This window comes from Panthera leo, chromosome B3 (assembly GCF_018350215.1).
Source record: "Panthera leo isolate Ple1 chromosome B3, P.leo_Ple1_pat1.1, whole genome shotgun sequence".
NCBI lineage: Eukaryota > Metazoa > Chordata > Mammalia > Carnivora > Felidae > Panthera > Panthera leo.
This window is the reverse complement of record NC_056684.1, coordinates 102,267,794-102,281,740: the sequence shown is the minus strand read 5'-3', so window position 1 is coordinate 102,281,740 and position 13,947 is coordinate 102,267,794. Positions and strand designations below refer to the sequence as shown.

At 41.8% G+C, this 13,947-nt stretch overlaps 1 protein-coding gene across 1 annotated transcript in view; it reads left to right on the top strand.

Moving 5' to 3' along the window:
* ATG14 (autophagy related 14) overlaps nt 1–13,947 on the top strand; it is a 39,472-nt gene that overhangs the window by 12,393 nt on the left and 13,132 nt on the right. The window contains exons 2-6 of the mRNA XM_042943320.1: nt 972–1,034; nt 2,375–2,417; nt 4,810–4,891; nt 9,637–9,874; nt 13,465–13,694. Of these exons, the coding sequence (XP_042799254.1) occupies nt 972–1,034; nt 2,375–2,417; nt 4,810–4,891; nt 9,637–9,874; nt 13,465–13,694 (656 nt within the window). The remainder of the gene's footprint in view (nt 1–971; nt 1,035–2,374; nt 2,418–4,809; nt 4,892–9,636; nt 9,875–13,464; nt 13,695–13,947) is intronic.

The window sequence follows — 13,947 nt, the reverse complement described above, 5'->3', positions numbered from 1 at the left end:
GCCAGCCAGGCACCCCTAAACCCATGAAAGAATTTTATTTATCTTTATTAAAAAAAAATTTTTTTTAACATTTATCTTTTGAGAGACAGAGCACAAGTGGGCGAGGAGCAGAGGGAGACATAGAATCTGAAGCTGTCAGCACAGAGCCCGAACCCACCAACCATGAGATCATGACCTGAGCCAAAGTCAGACGCTTAACCAACTGAGCCACCCAGGCACCCCTATTTATCTTTATTTTTAAGGTTGACTTACTTATTTTGCATGCACAAGTGGGAGAGGGGCAGAGAGAGAGAGAATCCCAAGCCCAATATGGGGCTCGAACTCAAGAACCTCGAAATCATGACCTGAGCCCAAGTTGGATGCTTAACTGACTGAGCCACTCAGGTGCCCTTCCCATGAAAGAATTTTAAAGCTGAGAATTTGAACTTAGTTTGGAAATGAGCAAATGGCATAAGCAGCTGTGTGTGCACCCGACTGAGAAGATGTGTACTTACTTTCAGGACTGTGACATCTCCAAATGACTCTGCAGAAATGATTGGCTCTCAGGGGTTTGCAAAATCTCACTGAACTGAAAAGAATGAATATTTAAGGGGTGCCTTGGTGGCTCACTTGGTTGAATATCCAACTCTTGATTTCAGCTCAGGTCATGATCCCCAGGGTCATGAGACCGAGCCCTGTGTCCATCTCTGCACTGAGCTTGGAGCCTACTCTGGCTACTCTGGATTGTCTCTCTCTCTCTCTCTCTCTCTCTCTCTCTCTCTCTCTCTCTCTCCCCCTCCCTCCCTCCCTCCCTCCCTCCCTCCCTCCCTCTCTGTCTCTCTCCGTCTCTCTCTCTCCGTCTCTCTCTCTCCGTCTCTCTCTCTCCTCCCTCCCCTGTGTGTGAGCTCTCTGTCTCTAAAATAAAAAATAAAAATAAAATAGAAATTTAAAGAATGAACATTTAAATAAGACAATACATTTTTTTCTTACAGGTTTATAGACAAGAAAGAAAGGTTAAACCAACTTAAGAGCAAGCAAGAAGAATTTCAAAAAGAGTGAGTTTCCCTTTTGTTTTTCCATGTGTGGAGGTTCTCTTGTCACCCTGTGGTTTAATTCAGTGCTGTGGTATGCAGATATATGGATTGCTAACTTGCTGAAGTAAGGATACAATTTCAAAGTATGGAAGAGCAGTGCAAATGGAAGAAGCAAAATAGGAGAGATTATCAAGTTCCTAGAAAATATTGGGATCAGACCCAGTGCCTGGTACACAGTAGGCACTCAGTGACTAGACGGATGAATCAAATCCCTGGCCCTAATAATTGATGTGGGGCAAATGGGTCCAGAACAGTAGGCAAATAAGTGTCCTATAGGGCATCACCCCTTCCATTTATCTTTCTTCTTCAGGATCAGCGTTTTTGCAAATTGTGGTCTGCATATCATCTACATGCATTAGCTAATGTTCCTACCTTAAAAATGCAGATTCTTGGAATCCTATCCTCAGATACTCTGACTCACTGGGTGTGGAGTGGGGGAAGGCGCTGGAATCTGAGTTATTAACATGCACCCCTGATGAATCTCCTACTCTCTGGATTTGAGAATCGTCTTGTAGAATCTTCTGTCCCAAACTGACCCAGTCGCTTTCCTCCAGATGCACCCCAGGTCTAATGAACACATTTGTAAGCAGATAAAATCTTCTGAGACTCCCCACCTGACAGAAACCTGCTTAGATTTATTTAAGTCATTTCTCTAACTTAATCACAGGAACTTCTGTTTCTTCCATAGAACCTTTCACCCCACAGAACAGATTTGTACAGATGTCAGGTTGTGCCGTTTCTTTAGAAACTGAACATCCACATTTTATATCATGAATACTCTTGCAACTGTTATTAATAATTATGACTGATGGAAATGATTGATTATGACTGAGGACAGAGTCTCTGGTTGTTATGGAAATTTACTATGAATGTTTACAGAAACGTTCTGGGCAGTATTAAAAGTGTAAAAAGTGAGGCACCTGGGTGGCTCAGTCAGTTAAGCGTCCGAACTCTTGATTTCAGCTCCAGTCATGATCTTACAGTTTCATGAGTTCAAGCCCCACATGGGCTCTGCGCTAACAGCTTGGAGCCTGCTTGAGATTCTCCCTCTTTCTCTGCCCCTCCCCCAGTTGTACTCTCTCTGTCTCTCTCAAAATAAACTTAAAAAAAAATTTTTTTTTTAAAGCACAGAAAGAAGGAGGTGACGAAAAAAATTAGAGAATGGGGAATTTGGAAAACATTTTTAAATGCCCAAGTTCCGCTTTGGTATTTCCAGCCATTTTGAAGAAGTTACTTTAAAAACACATCGATTTTACATTTTAGAACTTTACAAAATTTATTATTGTCTTTTCTCTGTACAGGGTGTTAAAAGCTATGGAAGGAAAATGGATAACAGATCAGTTGGTAAGCTGTAAGAAGTATTTAAAGAATACTCTTTCTATGTGAGGTTACATGCTTTTAAGTTGGTAGTGCTTAAAAATTCATTTTGAATTTAAATGTATTTTGATCATTTTTTGGCAGTCTTCTATTTGAATATATTTGTAGTGTGGGCCCTCACATATTTTATCTAGATACCAAACACCGAATATTGGCAGTTAATTTTAGAGCCATTATAAAGGATAAGTATCAAGTCTGGTATTGACATAGGAATACAAGAACCATAAACTGTCCTTTTTGAAAAAAAACTTACTCATTGTAAATATACACTCCCTACATGGATTGCTGATTAAATGTGAAAAGTAAACTCCTAAAAATATTAAAAGAAAATATGGGAGAGTATTTATGTACTCTGCAGATAAGCAGGCCTTTATAAGCCATAAAGGAAAACACTTTGACAGACTACATAAAAGTTTAAAAGTTCTGTGTGTTGGAGACCCTGAGCAAAATGAACATAAACTGGGACAGAATGAGTACAACGTATGAAAATAGGGAGTTTGATTAATAACACTTTTATTCATTGTTGGTGAGAATATATACATTGACATATTTGTTTGGAGGATAAGTTGGTGGTTTGGGTTTTGTTTTTGTTTTTTGTTTTTTATTACACATGTGGTATTTAGCAATCTTCCTCCTAAAACAAATGCGTGAATACAGGGATTAATGGATAGAGAAGCTGATTGACTACTGCATGGGTAGTAATCCATAAATAACTTAAATGCTCACCAGACAGGATAAGATAAATAATGGATACCGTGTAGTTGTTAAAAAAGAATGTGATCAATCCATATGTGTTGATACGGAATGATGTCCAGGATAAATTCTTTAATGAAAGAGCAAACAAAAAGGCTAGAGTAAAGTATGATTCCATCTGTGTATGTGTTTTAAATACAAATATACTGTAAAAAAAATCTGAAAAGATACGTATTAAACTTTGAGATTACCCTTGAAGAATGGGAAGGAGTCAAGCTAACGATCATTTTATTTTTTCTCTTCTGTGATGTTTACTTTTTTTCACAATAAGCACCACTCATAATTTTTCAATAATACTTGAAGAATATATGTGATATAAGTGAATTCTTATGCTCTGTTATAGAAACAAAGTACGTCATATAGAAAAAGATCGTTAAAGGCTATTTATAAAGAATCCTTCCATTTCCATGTTTCTAAATTCCCTGTACTGTTTTCTAGTTTTCTATCAAAAACTTCAGTACTGGTTCTTAAAGACTAATACCCTATAAAAGTGAAGACATCTCATTGCTATTTCATCTCTCAATCCATCCATCAGTCCCCATGAATCTGTTTTCAAATGTCTGTCCAGCAGAGAGGTTAGCACTTCGCCAGCTGGACTATCTCTGCAGTCTGCTCTACGTCTTATACCATCAGGATTAAGACCAGTGTTAAACACCATAAACATTTGAATGCTGTTTTAAGCTTTGAATTATCCACGTTTACAGAACAGATAATCATATTTTTTTTAACTGACTGCCAGGTTGCATTTTTACGGATCTTTTATTTACCTTAGGGGAAAAAAACTTCTGTTTTTATTGAGTTTTTTATTATTTTGCAAGTAATAGTTGCTTATTGTATTAGTGAGATAATACAGTGATGTTAATGGTCTCCTCAGGGAATAGCATAAAGAGTTGCAAGCAGTATAGTAGTGGAATCTTCTGTGGTCTGTCTGTATCTATACTCACCAATATGGTAGCCACACGTGGTGTTGAACATTTGACATGTGGGTGGTGTTGAGTAGGAACTGAATTTTATTTTATGTAATTCCAAATTACTTTTAAATAGCCACATGGGATCACTAGCTATATATTGGACTGAGCAGGTTAAGAGAATATCCTGAGAATATCCTTCACCATTTTTCTCTGTCCTCATTAACACATAAAAGAACTATGTGAGAGAGGGAGGCAAACCGTAAGAGACTCTTAAATACAGAGAACAAACTGAGGGTTGCTGGTGGGGTCTTGGGGGGGAGGGGCATGGACTACTAAATGGGCGATGAGCATTAAGGAGGGCAGTTGGGATGAGCACTGGGTGTCATATGTAAGTGATGAATCACTAAATTCTATTCCTGAAATCATTATTACACTATATGTTAACTAACTTGGATTTAAATTAAAAAAAACTATGTGAATTTCTTTGTCTTAATTTCCTACAGAATGACATTTTTTTCTGTTTTGTAATCCACCATTGTTAGTTACAAAAGTTATAATAAGTATAATTATATTGGTCTTTTCTTCATTGTGTTTTCTAAGATATGCTTCAAAATAATAATGATCCTGGGTAGATAATCATATTCATCATAAGAGACCAACATTTGTGATATTTATTGTATATATATTTTTTTAAGAGATGGAAAATAATGTCCTGCAAGATGAGGATTGAACAGCTAAAACAAACAATATGTAAAGGAAATGAAGAAATGAAGATAAGTAAGTAATTTGCCCCTCTTCTTCTAGACCTAATAAAGCGCCAGTGTGGAATTTTGTTGGATTAATAAGCTAGAGAGAGAGAGAAAGAGAGGAAGAGGGGGGATGGCAATAGCAACCTGGAAAGGTTTCCTGCTTGCCTTCCTCCTCTTGTAAAACATTTCTGTAAGGATTTTAAATAAATAAATATATTTATATATTTTTTCAAAGAGATGTTATATATATACATGTATATGTATGTATAAAACTACTTTGAATACACTACTTCTCTCAGTTAAAAAAATTAAGGAATATGTATTTTGCCTTTGCTAACAGGAAGCTTGGTACTCAGTTATAATTATTAGTTCATTCCAGAAGCACAGAATATTGGCTTTTTCTCCATCAGTGAGTCTCATACACATTTTAATCTGTATTAATCTTACATTATATTTGCATATATCATACTTTATCATAGATGGTTGTCAAAATTTAGGAGAGCCCTCTTAGAAATCTTGTATCCTTAGAAACATTACATGTATTTTTGAAAATCAGTGTTTAAAGTTCAGAGTGAGTCACCATCATACCTCATGAATCCCTTTCTTGTCTGCTCGTTGCGTTCAGAAGCAAGTATTTTATAGTGGTATGTAACAGAGTAAAAGCTTCCTTTGAAAATGTCCTACTAAGGTGCTCCTGTGGCGTTTCACAGGGTTACTAGGCTAGAATGGCAGGCAGCCTGGTGAAGAGGTGTTGAACATGTGGACAGCTGGTGACCCACTGAGCTCCATATGCATCTCCAGAGGCTCTGGTTCAGGAGCAGTGTAGAGACTCGTGACTTAACATTGGTTCATCCTCTTTCCACACCCTTCCGTGATGCTCACACCAGGGGTTTGCCACCAGGCATCTGTGAGCCCCCTGAAATTGCTGGAGTTACTGAGTTTGTGCGTTTCCCTAATGAGCGAGTTTGACTTTGATCAGCTGATTTTAACAGATTCCTAACTCCCCAAAACAAAATCGCCACAGAGATTTGGTACTAAACGCAGTGGGCCTGCCTCCTACTGTGGTACCTGCTGGAGACGTGGCCACAGTACAGCAAGCTGTGCGTACGCTGAGCAACAGGAGGCCTGGGCTCACCTGGACCACGAGTTTGGCCTGGCGTAGGCGCAGCGTGCCTTTGTTCACTGGTATAGGGGTGAGGGCATGGAGGAAGGAGAGTTTTCTGAGGCCCTCGAGAAGGATTATGAGGAGGTTGGTGTGGATTCTGTTGAAGGAGAGGGTGAAGAGGGAGGAGAGGAATACCAGTTACCATTCTTTTCAGCCCTGTGGCACATCACACTCAGAACTTCAACATGGGCTGACAGGCAACAAAGCTTTCTGGTTAGATTGTCTTCGCTTTTAACTGTGATCATGTCTTACTTTTCCACGTGTGCCTGTCACATTTTTCCATCACGTGTCGGAGTAAGGGCTTTAAAAAGGAAAACATTAAATAAAAGCAGTGGGCCCTGTAACAGTGGGTTCTCTCCCTAGCAAGCCATCGGAGTGAGGCTTGTGAGGAAGCCACCCTTGTGAGGTCGAGAGAGAGCCCTAGGGCCCACCCTGGGCGTGAGAAATTGAAATCTCACGCATGGGGACTGCGTCAGTGGTTCACAAACTGTCTGGAGTAAAAGACCAGTTTTTTCCTCTGTGGTGTCTAATCTGTCATAAACTGACACCAGTACTTTTATAAAACAATAAAATACTGGAAGCATGATTGGACACTTGGATATCATGGCACTGGCATATTGCCACGTGAGATAGGCAGTATCTGTAGGCTAAACTTACTCTGTATTTCTGTACTTCTCTTGTCTGGCTGGTAGTTTACTGATGGGCCCAGATCCATAGGCCGCACTCTTGAGTAGCCCTGCTCTGGGTGGTACTGCTGACCTACCAGGGTTGGGAACCACAGATGAGACTCAGAAAATTTTGCAAACAATTTTAAGAAAGTTAATGGATTCCAGAAACTATGCATGGTCTCAAGTTCACAGATTAAGAGCTTGCTACCCAGTAGATAGTATATTTTTTTTAACTTTGTTGTTGAAATATCACAAATATTCATAAAAGGTTATATGTTCTAAACTATAGAGCCTGATGAATATTTCTCTGGAATCTTTTATGTGTCATGATACAGAATAATACATTATATATATATATATATATATATATATATATATATATATATATATATACACACATACACACACACACACATATATATATACATATATATATATACAGACACACACACACACACACACACACACACACACACACATATATATATGAACCTTGAATGAAGGTTGAGTTGATCAGTGCTACAGACTTCCTTATCCAAACAACCAAGAGTAGATGACAGAAAGAGCATCGAAGTGCTTTTATGTTTAGAGGAGATGGCATGGAGAGAAGGACAAGTGAAACTCTTGAGTGCTGAGTCTGCACTAGTGCAGATTAGGTGACTGATGATTTCCTGCCACCTGTGGAGGATCTTGGTATTAAGTTCTAAACTGTTTTTAAAACGTCTGACCACCATATGGCCAAACATTCGGTTGAGCACTTGGCAAAGAACTCAGTAGAGATCATGAAAATGAATGAGCATGCTGGAAAATTAGTGTGATGGAACCAGAAAGACTTAAACATTAGAACATCCACACTGAGCAAGAATGGTAAAGAGAATGTGCACCTAAGGAGAAGTAAAACTGCAAGAAACTTTATGGCTACAGTGAAATACCTAGTGGTTCAGTGGGCCTCAGTCAGAGGACGTGTCAAACACGTATTGGATGTTTATATTTTAGTCAGAGGACAGCAAAGCTTTGGTTGGATCTGGTATAAGGAACTAAGCCGTGTGCCATAGGTGACGTACCCACAGTGCCATGGGCCTCTGAAGAGCAAGAGGTCTGTGGATCATTTATGGAGGGGGGCCTCGATGAATGAGAAAAATTTGGACATTTGAGGAATAGAAGCTAATAGCATTCCTAGAGAGACATTGATCTGAACAGGATAGGAGTGAGACCTCATAAAGGGAATGATGACTGGTTCTGTATCCATGCATGTGTGCATTTAAATAGTTCCACTTTGGAGAGCCTGGGTGGCTCAGTTGGTTGAGCATCCAACTCTTGATTTTGGCTCAGATCATGACCCCAGGGTTGTAGGATTGAGTCCAGTGTCAGGCTCTGCACTGAGTGTGGAGCCTGTTTGGGATTCTCTCTCTCTCTCTCTCTCTCTCTCTCTCTCTCTCTCTCTCTCTCTCTCTCACCTTTTGCCCATATCCCCTGTTTGCGGTCTCTCTCTTCTCTCCCTTTCTCTCTCCGTCTCTCCCTCCCTCCCTCCCTCCCTCCCTCCCTCTCTCTCCCTCTCTCTCCCTCTCCCTCCCTCCCTCTCCCTCCCTCTCCCTCCCTCTCCCTCCCTCTCCCTCCCTCTCTCCCCCTCTCTCCCTCCCTCTCCCTCCCTCTCTCCCTCCCTCTCTCCCTCTCCTTCTCCCTCTCCTTCTCCCTCTCCCTCTCTCTCTCTCTCTCTCTCTCTCCCTCCCTCCTCTCTCTCCCTCTCCCTCTCTCTCCCTCCCTCTCCCTCCCTCCCTCTCCCTCTCTCCCTCTCCCTCCCTCTCTCTCCCTCCCTCTCTCTCCCTCTCTCTCCCTCTCTCTCCCTCTCTCTCTCTCTCTCTCTCTCTGTCTCTCTCTCTCTCAAATTAAAAAATAGTGTCACTTTATGGAAAAGGTCTGGAGTGTCTAGTAATTGAATGAGGCTTGAATGAAGGGTGTGCAGAAGGGAACAGTGGGGTATGTGCCGGTGTGGGGGTGGCCTCAAGGCCAGGGAGGTCAGTCTGTGTTTGGCAGTGGAGACCTGCCAGGCACTGGTTACGGTTGAAGAAGACTGAGCCAGTGACAGCATGGAGTGGAGCCAGGCTGGAGATGGAGTTTGGGTGAGAGTTAATAAGACTGTAACAGTGGGAATGAAAAGAAAGCCCTAGATCTAAGGAACTGTCATGGAGTGATCAGCTCATGGAATTGACCAGCAGGGGACTGACTTGGGCAGTGGGCGCGTCAAGTGTAATCATTAAGTAGAGAACCTAGGTATCAAGATGAGGCTTTTGTGGGAAAATGATGAGCTTGATTTTGAACTTGTCTGACCTCCAACATTGTTTCTAGCGTCTGTCTGAGATTTTACAACTTGTTTTTGCCACTTTAGACAGAAGTTTAGCCACAACCTAACACTCTAGCAGGTCTTAATCCCAAACCTGAAGGAGCTCCGTGAAAAGACACACATCAGACAGGATGAGCATCTGTCTCCTTTCTTGGTTGTGTGGCTGGGCTTTTGTTGTCTCTGCGGAGCTTCAAATGTGGCATAGAATAGCTGCTTGCTGGACAGGAAAATCAGATAGCCAATAAGTTTTTCAAACTTGCACTAGATACCTTTTCTGCCCAACGTGGTTATTCTTCAGTGCTTACCATAAGTCAGGTACTGCCTGGTCTGAGCTTAAACTTGATAGCTGTTGAGTGGTTCTTGCAAATGATGACTACAGATGGAGACCCAGAGTCCTTTTAGTGGTGGTCCACATTGATTTATGTGTAAAATCTACTTAAGCTGAACTCTCAGTTTCCATTTAGCTTTATCTAGTTAACCTGAATGAGCTTTTGCTTTCAGTTAAACTGCAGGAAGATGCTTAGGCTTGTGTGGTGGGTTCTGCACTGCCCAGGAACTATTTGTAGTGATAATTGTTGCATGTGATTTATTTATTTTAGATTCCGAAGGCCTTCTTAAAACCAAGGAAAAGAATCAGAAGCTTTATACTCGAGCACAGCGGCATCAAGAGAAAAAGGAGAAGATTCAGAGGCACAACCGCAAACTGGGTGACCTGGTAGAAAAAAAAACCATCGACTTAAGGAGTCATTATGAGCGTCTGGCAAATCTTCGGCGATCTCATATATTAGAGCTCACCTCTGTCATTTTTCCAATCGAGGAAGTAAAGACTAGTGTGAGGTACGGTGAGTCTTTTGACTCTAGGAATAGATCAGGTTCCAAAGATCAAGTATTTTTCAAATATGTCAGCACCTCATTTATTGGGTTCATTCTAGGGTCATTGGCTTTCCTGGTAATGAAACTGAAGTCTTATCTGCTTCAGCAAACAGTACACGCTGCACGAAATTGGGGAGGCAGCCAAGGTGAAGGGCGGTGGCCCTCAAAAAAGTGGGGCGCTTGCTTGTTGACTGATCCGAGCCTTTTCCTGGTAACTAGCCACCACGGTCAAGCATTGGATGCTAAGTTTAGTCTTAGGCTGTAGTGCACGGAGACCCTCTGGAATCACTGGATGGACAAGACAGTAGTTCCCCACCTGGATGTTCATTAGAGTCACCCAGGAATGTTTGAAAAATACAGGTTCCAGAGGATACAACTTCAGCCTCCCAGTCCATCTCCCATTACTTGTATTTATTTATTTTTAACCTTCCCCAGATGATGATGAGGTTTGAAAACTGCCACTGAGGAGTTTCATTTGCTTTCTCACTAACCATCAGGCTCTTCAAGTTGAGGATTTTCCTCTCCCTTTCAGTTGCCCTCACTTCCCAGCACCCTTCCCTGGACCGTCCGTGGACTGTTGCTAGTTAGGACTATTACTATTTTTTGCTCTACTTTACTGTATCCTTTTAGCTCTTGCAGAGTTAACTTCCTAAAAGCCTAAAGGTCTGGTTGTTGCTTCTGACTTGAAAACCTGCTCTCTGACTCATACCAAGTAATTTTTCATTAGTAATAGTTGTTAAATATGAAAACAAAAAGGCAGATTCAAAATAGAGCAGAACAGAAAGTTCAGAACTAGACTCTAAGGTAGCCTTTTGGGTCTAGAATTTGGGTTGTCTAGAAACCTCGAGCACAGCGGCAGGGTTGCTTGGGTGGCTCAGTTAAGTGTCCGACTTCGGCTCAGGTCATGATGTCACATTTGTGAGTTTGAGTTGGATTATCTGTCTCCCTCTCTCTCTGCCTCCCTCCCCCCACCCCAACACGCATGTGTGCGCTCACTTGCTCGCTTGCTCTCTCAAACATTAAAAAAACAAATAAAAACGGGTGATCAGGTCTTTGGGAAGGAAAAAGCTGAGAAAACAGAAATGTTATGCTAGATTCTTTTTTTTTTTTTTTTTTTTTAAGTTCATTTTTTTAGTAATCTCTATGCCCAACATGGGTCTCAAACTCACAACCCCAGGATCAAGAGTCCTATGCTCTTCTGACTGAGCCAGCCAGGTGTCCCAATGCTAAATTAGATTCTGATAGGGGTGACTGGGTGGCTCAGTCAGTTGAGTGTCTGACTTTGGCTCAGGTCAGGTCATGATCTCATGGTTTGTGGGTTCGAGCCCCTCATCAGGGTCTGTGCTGACAGCTCAGCCTGGATTCAGATTCTGTGTCTCCCTCTCTCTGCCTCTCCCCCACTCACACTCTGTCTCTCTCTTAAAAATAAAATAAAAAAAAATTAGATTCTGCTAGGCGAAGATATCATTGTTAAAACACATTACAGTAAACAGAGACACTGTCTTTTTGTTTGGTTGTTTGTTTGTTTGTTTATTTTTGAGAGAGAAAGAGACAGAGTGTGAGCAGGCGAGGGGCAGACACAGAATCGAAGCAGGCTCCAGGCTCTGAGCTGTCAGCACAGAGACCGACGTGGGGTTCGAACCCACGAACTGTGAGATCATGACCTGAGCCAAAGTTGGATGCTTAACCGACTGAGCCACCCAGGCGCCCCAACAGAGACACTGTCTTAAGACACTATCTCAGATTTTAGGAGACTAAGAAGACGGACAATGGCATACAAAGTTGCAAAAGAGAAAACATGGAGAAAAACTTTCTCCTCTGTGCCTGTGCTGCTTAAGTCTTGTGTAGTAATGTGTATTATTATATGCTACGACTTTTTTTAGGCGGATAGTTTTGAAATTATTCCTATAATAAGATACCTTGTTCATTCACATTTCTCAAACTTCCTTAAGTGGAAGAAGGAAGTAGAGGTACAGCTGAGAACTGGCAGTGGTGCCCTCACGCCCAGTCTTCCCCGTGCCAGCCAGGAGGAGTTACTTTGCAGGTGCGCTGTGGCAGGAGGAGAAAGGATTGAGAGCCACTGGCTAAGAGAACAGAACCTAAACTTAGAGCAGTACGGAAGACTCTTCCCAGTCTGCCAGTTTCCCACCTACTTTTCCAGCACCATCTCCTGGCACTTCCCTCGTGAATCCTACACACAACCACACTGATCATCTCCGCTCCCCAGACACACTGTGTTCTTCCACCATGGTGCATCTGGGGCTGCTTGGATCTGTCATTCTGTTCTTCTCTTCAGGCCGGTCATTCTCAAAGTGTCGTCTGTGGACCTCTCAGGGCGTCCGTGCAATCAGAAGTATTTTTATAATAGTAACACTGTTCCTTTTTCACTGTGTTGACATTTGCACTAGTGGCTTGGAAGCCATCATGGGTAAAAACTCTGGTGCCTTAACAGATGTCTAGGCAGGGATAACCAGCTGTGTTACTAGTCGTTGAATTCCACCATGTACTCGCAAGTTTTGAAAAAGTGTTTCCCATCAAGAATGTTCTTGATGAAGCAGTAGAAATTATTATTTTTATGAATTTTATTAAGTCTTGACCCTTGTGTACTCATCTTTTTAATAAACCACATGATGAAATGGGAAGTATGCAGAAGCTCTTTTGCTCCTTACTGAAGTGCCACGATTGGCTTAAGAAAAAGCACTTGAGTGAGTTGCAAGTGGAACTAGTTGGTTTTTTCACGGGACCCTATTCTCACTTGACAGAACATACGCAAGATCTGGGTGTTCAAGAGATTTCCAGAAGTCCTGACCAGCAGCGCTGTGCTGTGCTGTGTGTTTCAGCCCGTCAGCGGACAGTGTCACTCTTCACTAATTTTCTTGTTTGGAAAAGTACAGACTTTTTTTTTTCCCCTTAAAAATAGACTATGATAGGGGCATCTAGGTGGCTCAGTCGGTTGAGCGTCCGACTTCGGCTCAGGTCATGATCTCACAGTCTGTGGGTTCGAGCCCCGCATCAGGCTCTGTGCGGGAGCTCAGAGCCTGGAGCCTGCTTCACATTTCTGTGTCTCCCACTCTCTTTGCACCTGCCTCATTTGTACTCTATCTCTCTCAAAAAATAAATATTAAAAAATTTAAAAAAAAAACACAAAAAATACTGTGTTAACTTGTAATAGGCTTATTATTTCCAAATGAATTAATAATTTAAATTCTTTTCTGATTTCTAATACAAGTAAATATCCGTAGATTTAACCCACGTACACAAAAGCTCTTTGGGGTCCTCAAAAAATTTTAAGCATGCGAAGGGGTCTTGAGACCAAATCGTTTGAGGCCTTGATACTTGAGGCCCTAGCTTTGGGTGGCATCTTTGCCACCCTGCTGGGGGCTTCTGTGCCACAGCTGCTTTGAGCTTCATCTCTGATAGAATGACTTACCTCTGTATGTCCCACTTCGCTTCCTTGTGTGTGCATCTTCCATCGTTCTGTGTACGAGGCAAGTATCTTGCATGCTCTTTAAAACCTAGTCCCTTGATATCTGTATGCATGTTCTGATTTTTAGAGATCCTGCAGATGTGTCCTCAGAGAGTGACAGTGCCATGACCTCCAGCACTGTGAGCAAGCTTGCCGAAGCCCGGAGGACGACTTACCTCTCCGGGAGATGGGTCTGTGATGATCACAACGGGGACACCAGCATTAGCATTACAGGGCCTTGGATTAGCCTTCCCAACAACGGGGACTACTCTGCCTACTACAATTGGGTAGAAGAGAAGAAAACCACACAGGGGCCTGGTGAGAAACAAAATAGTCTCTAAAAACTTTTATAAGTATATATATTTTTGTAATTGAGCTAGAATTGACCTAACAAGATGAACAGTTTTAAAGTGTAAAAAATTCAGGGACATTAGTACGTTCACAGTATTGTGCAGTTACCACCTCTGTTTAGTTCCAGAGCACTTTTATCACCCCAAACGGAAACTCCAGGGCATGAAACTGTCTCCCCCGCCCCCTCTCTTCCCAGCCCTTGGCAACCTCTACAGATGAT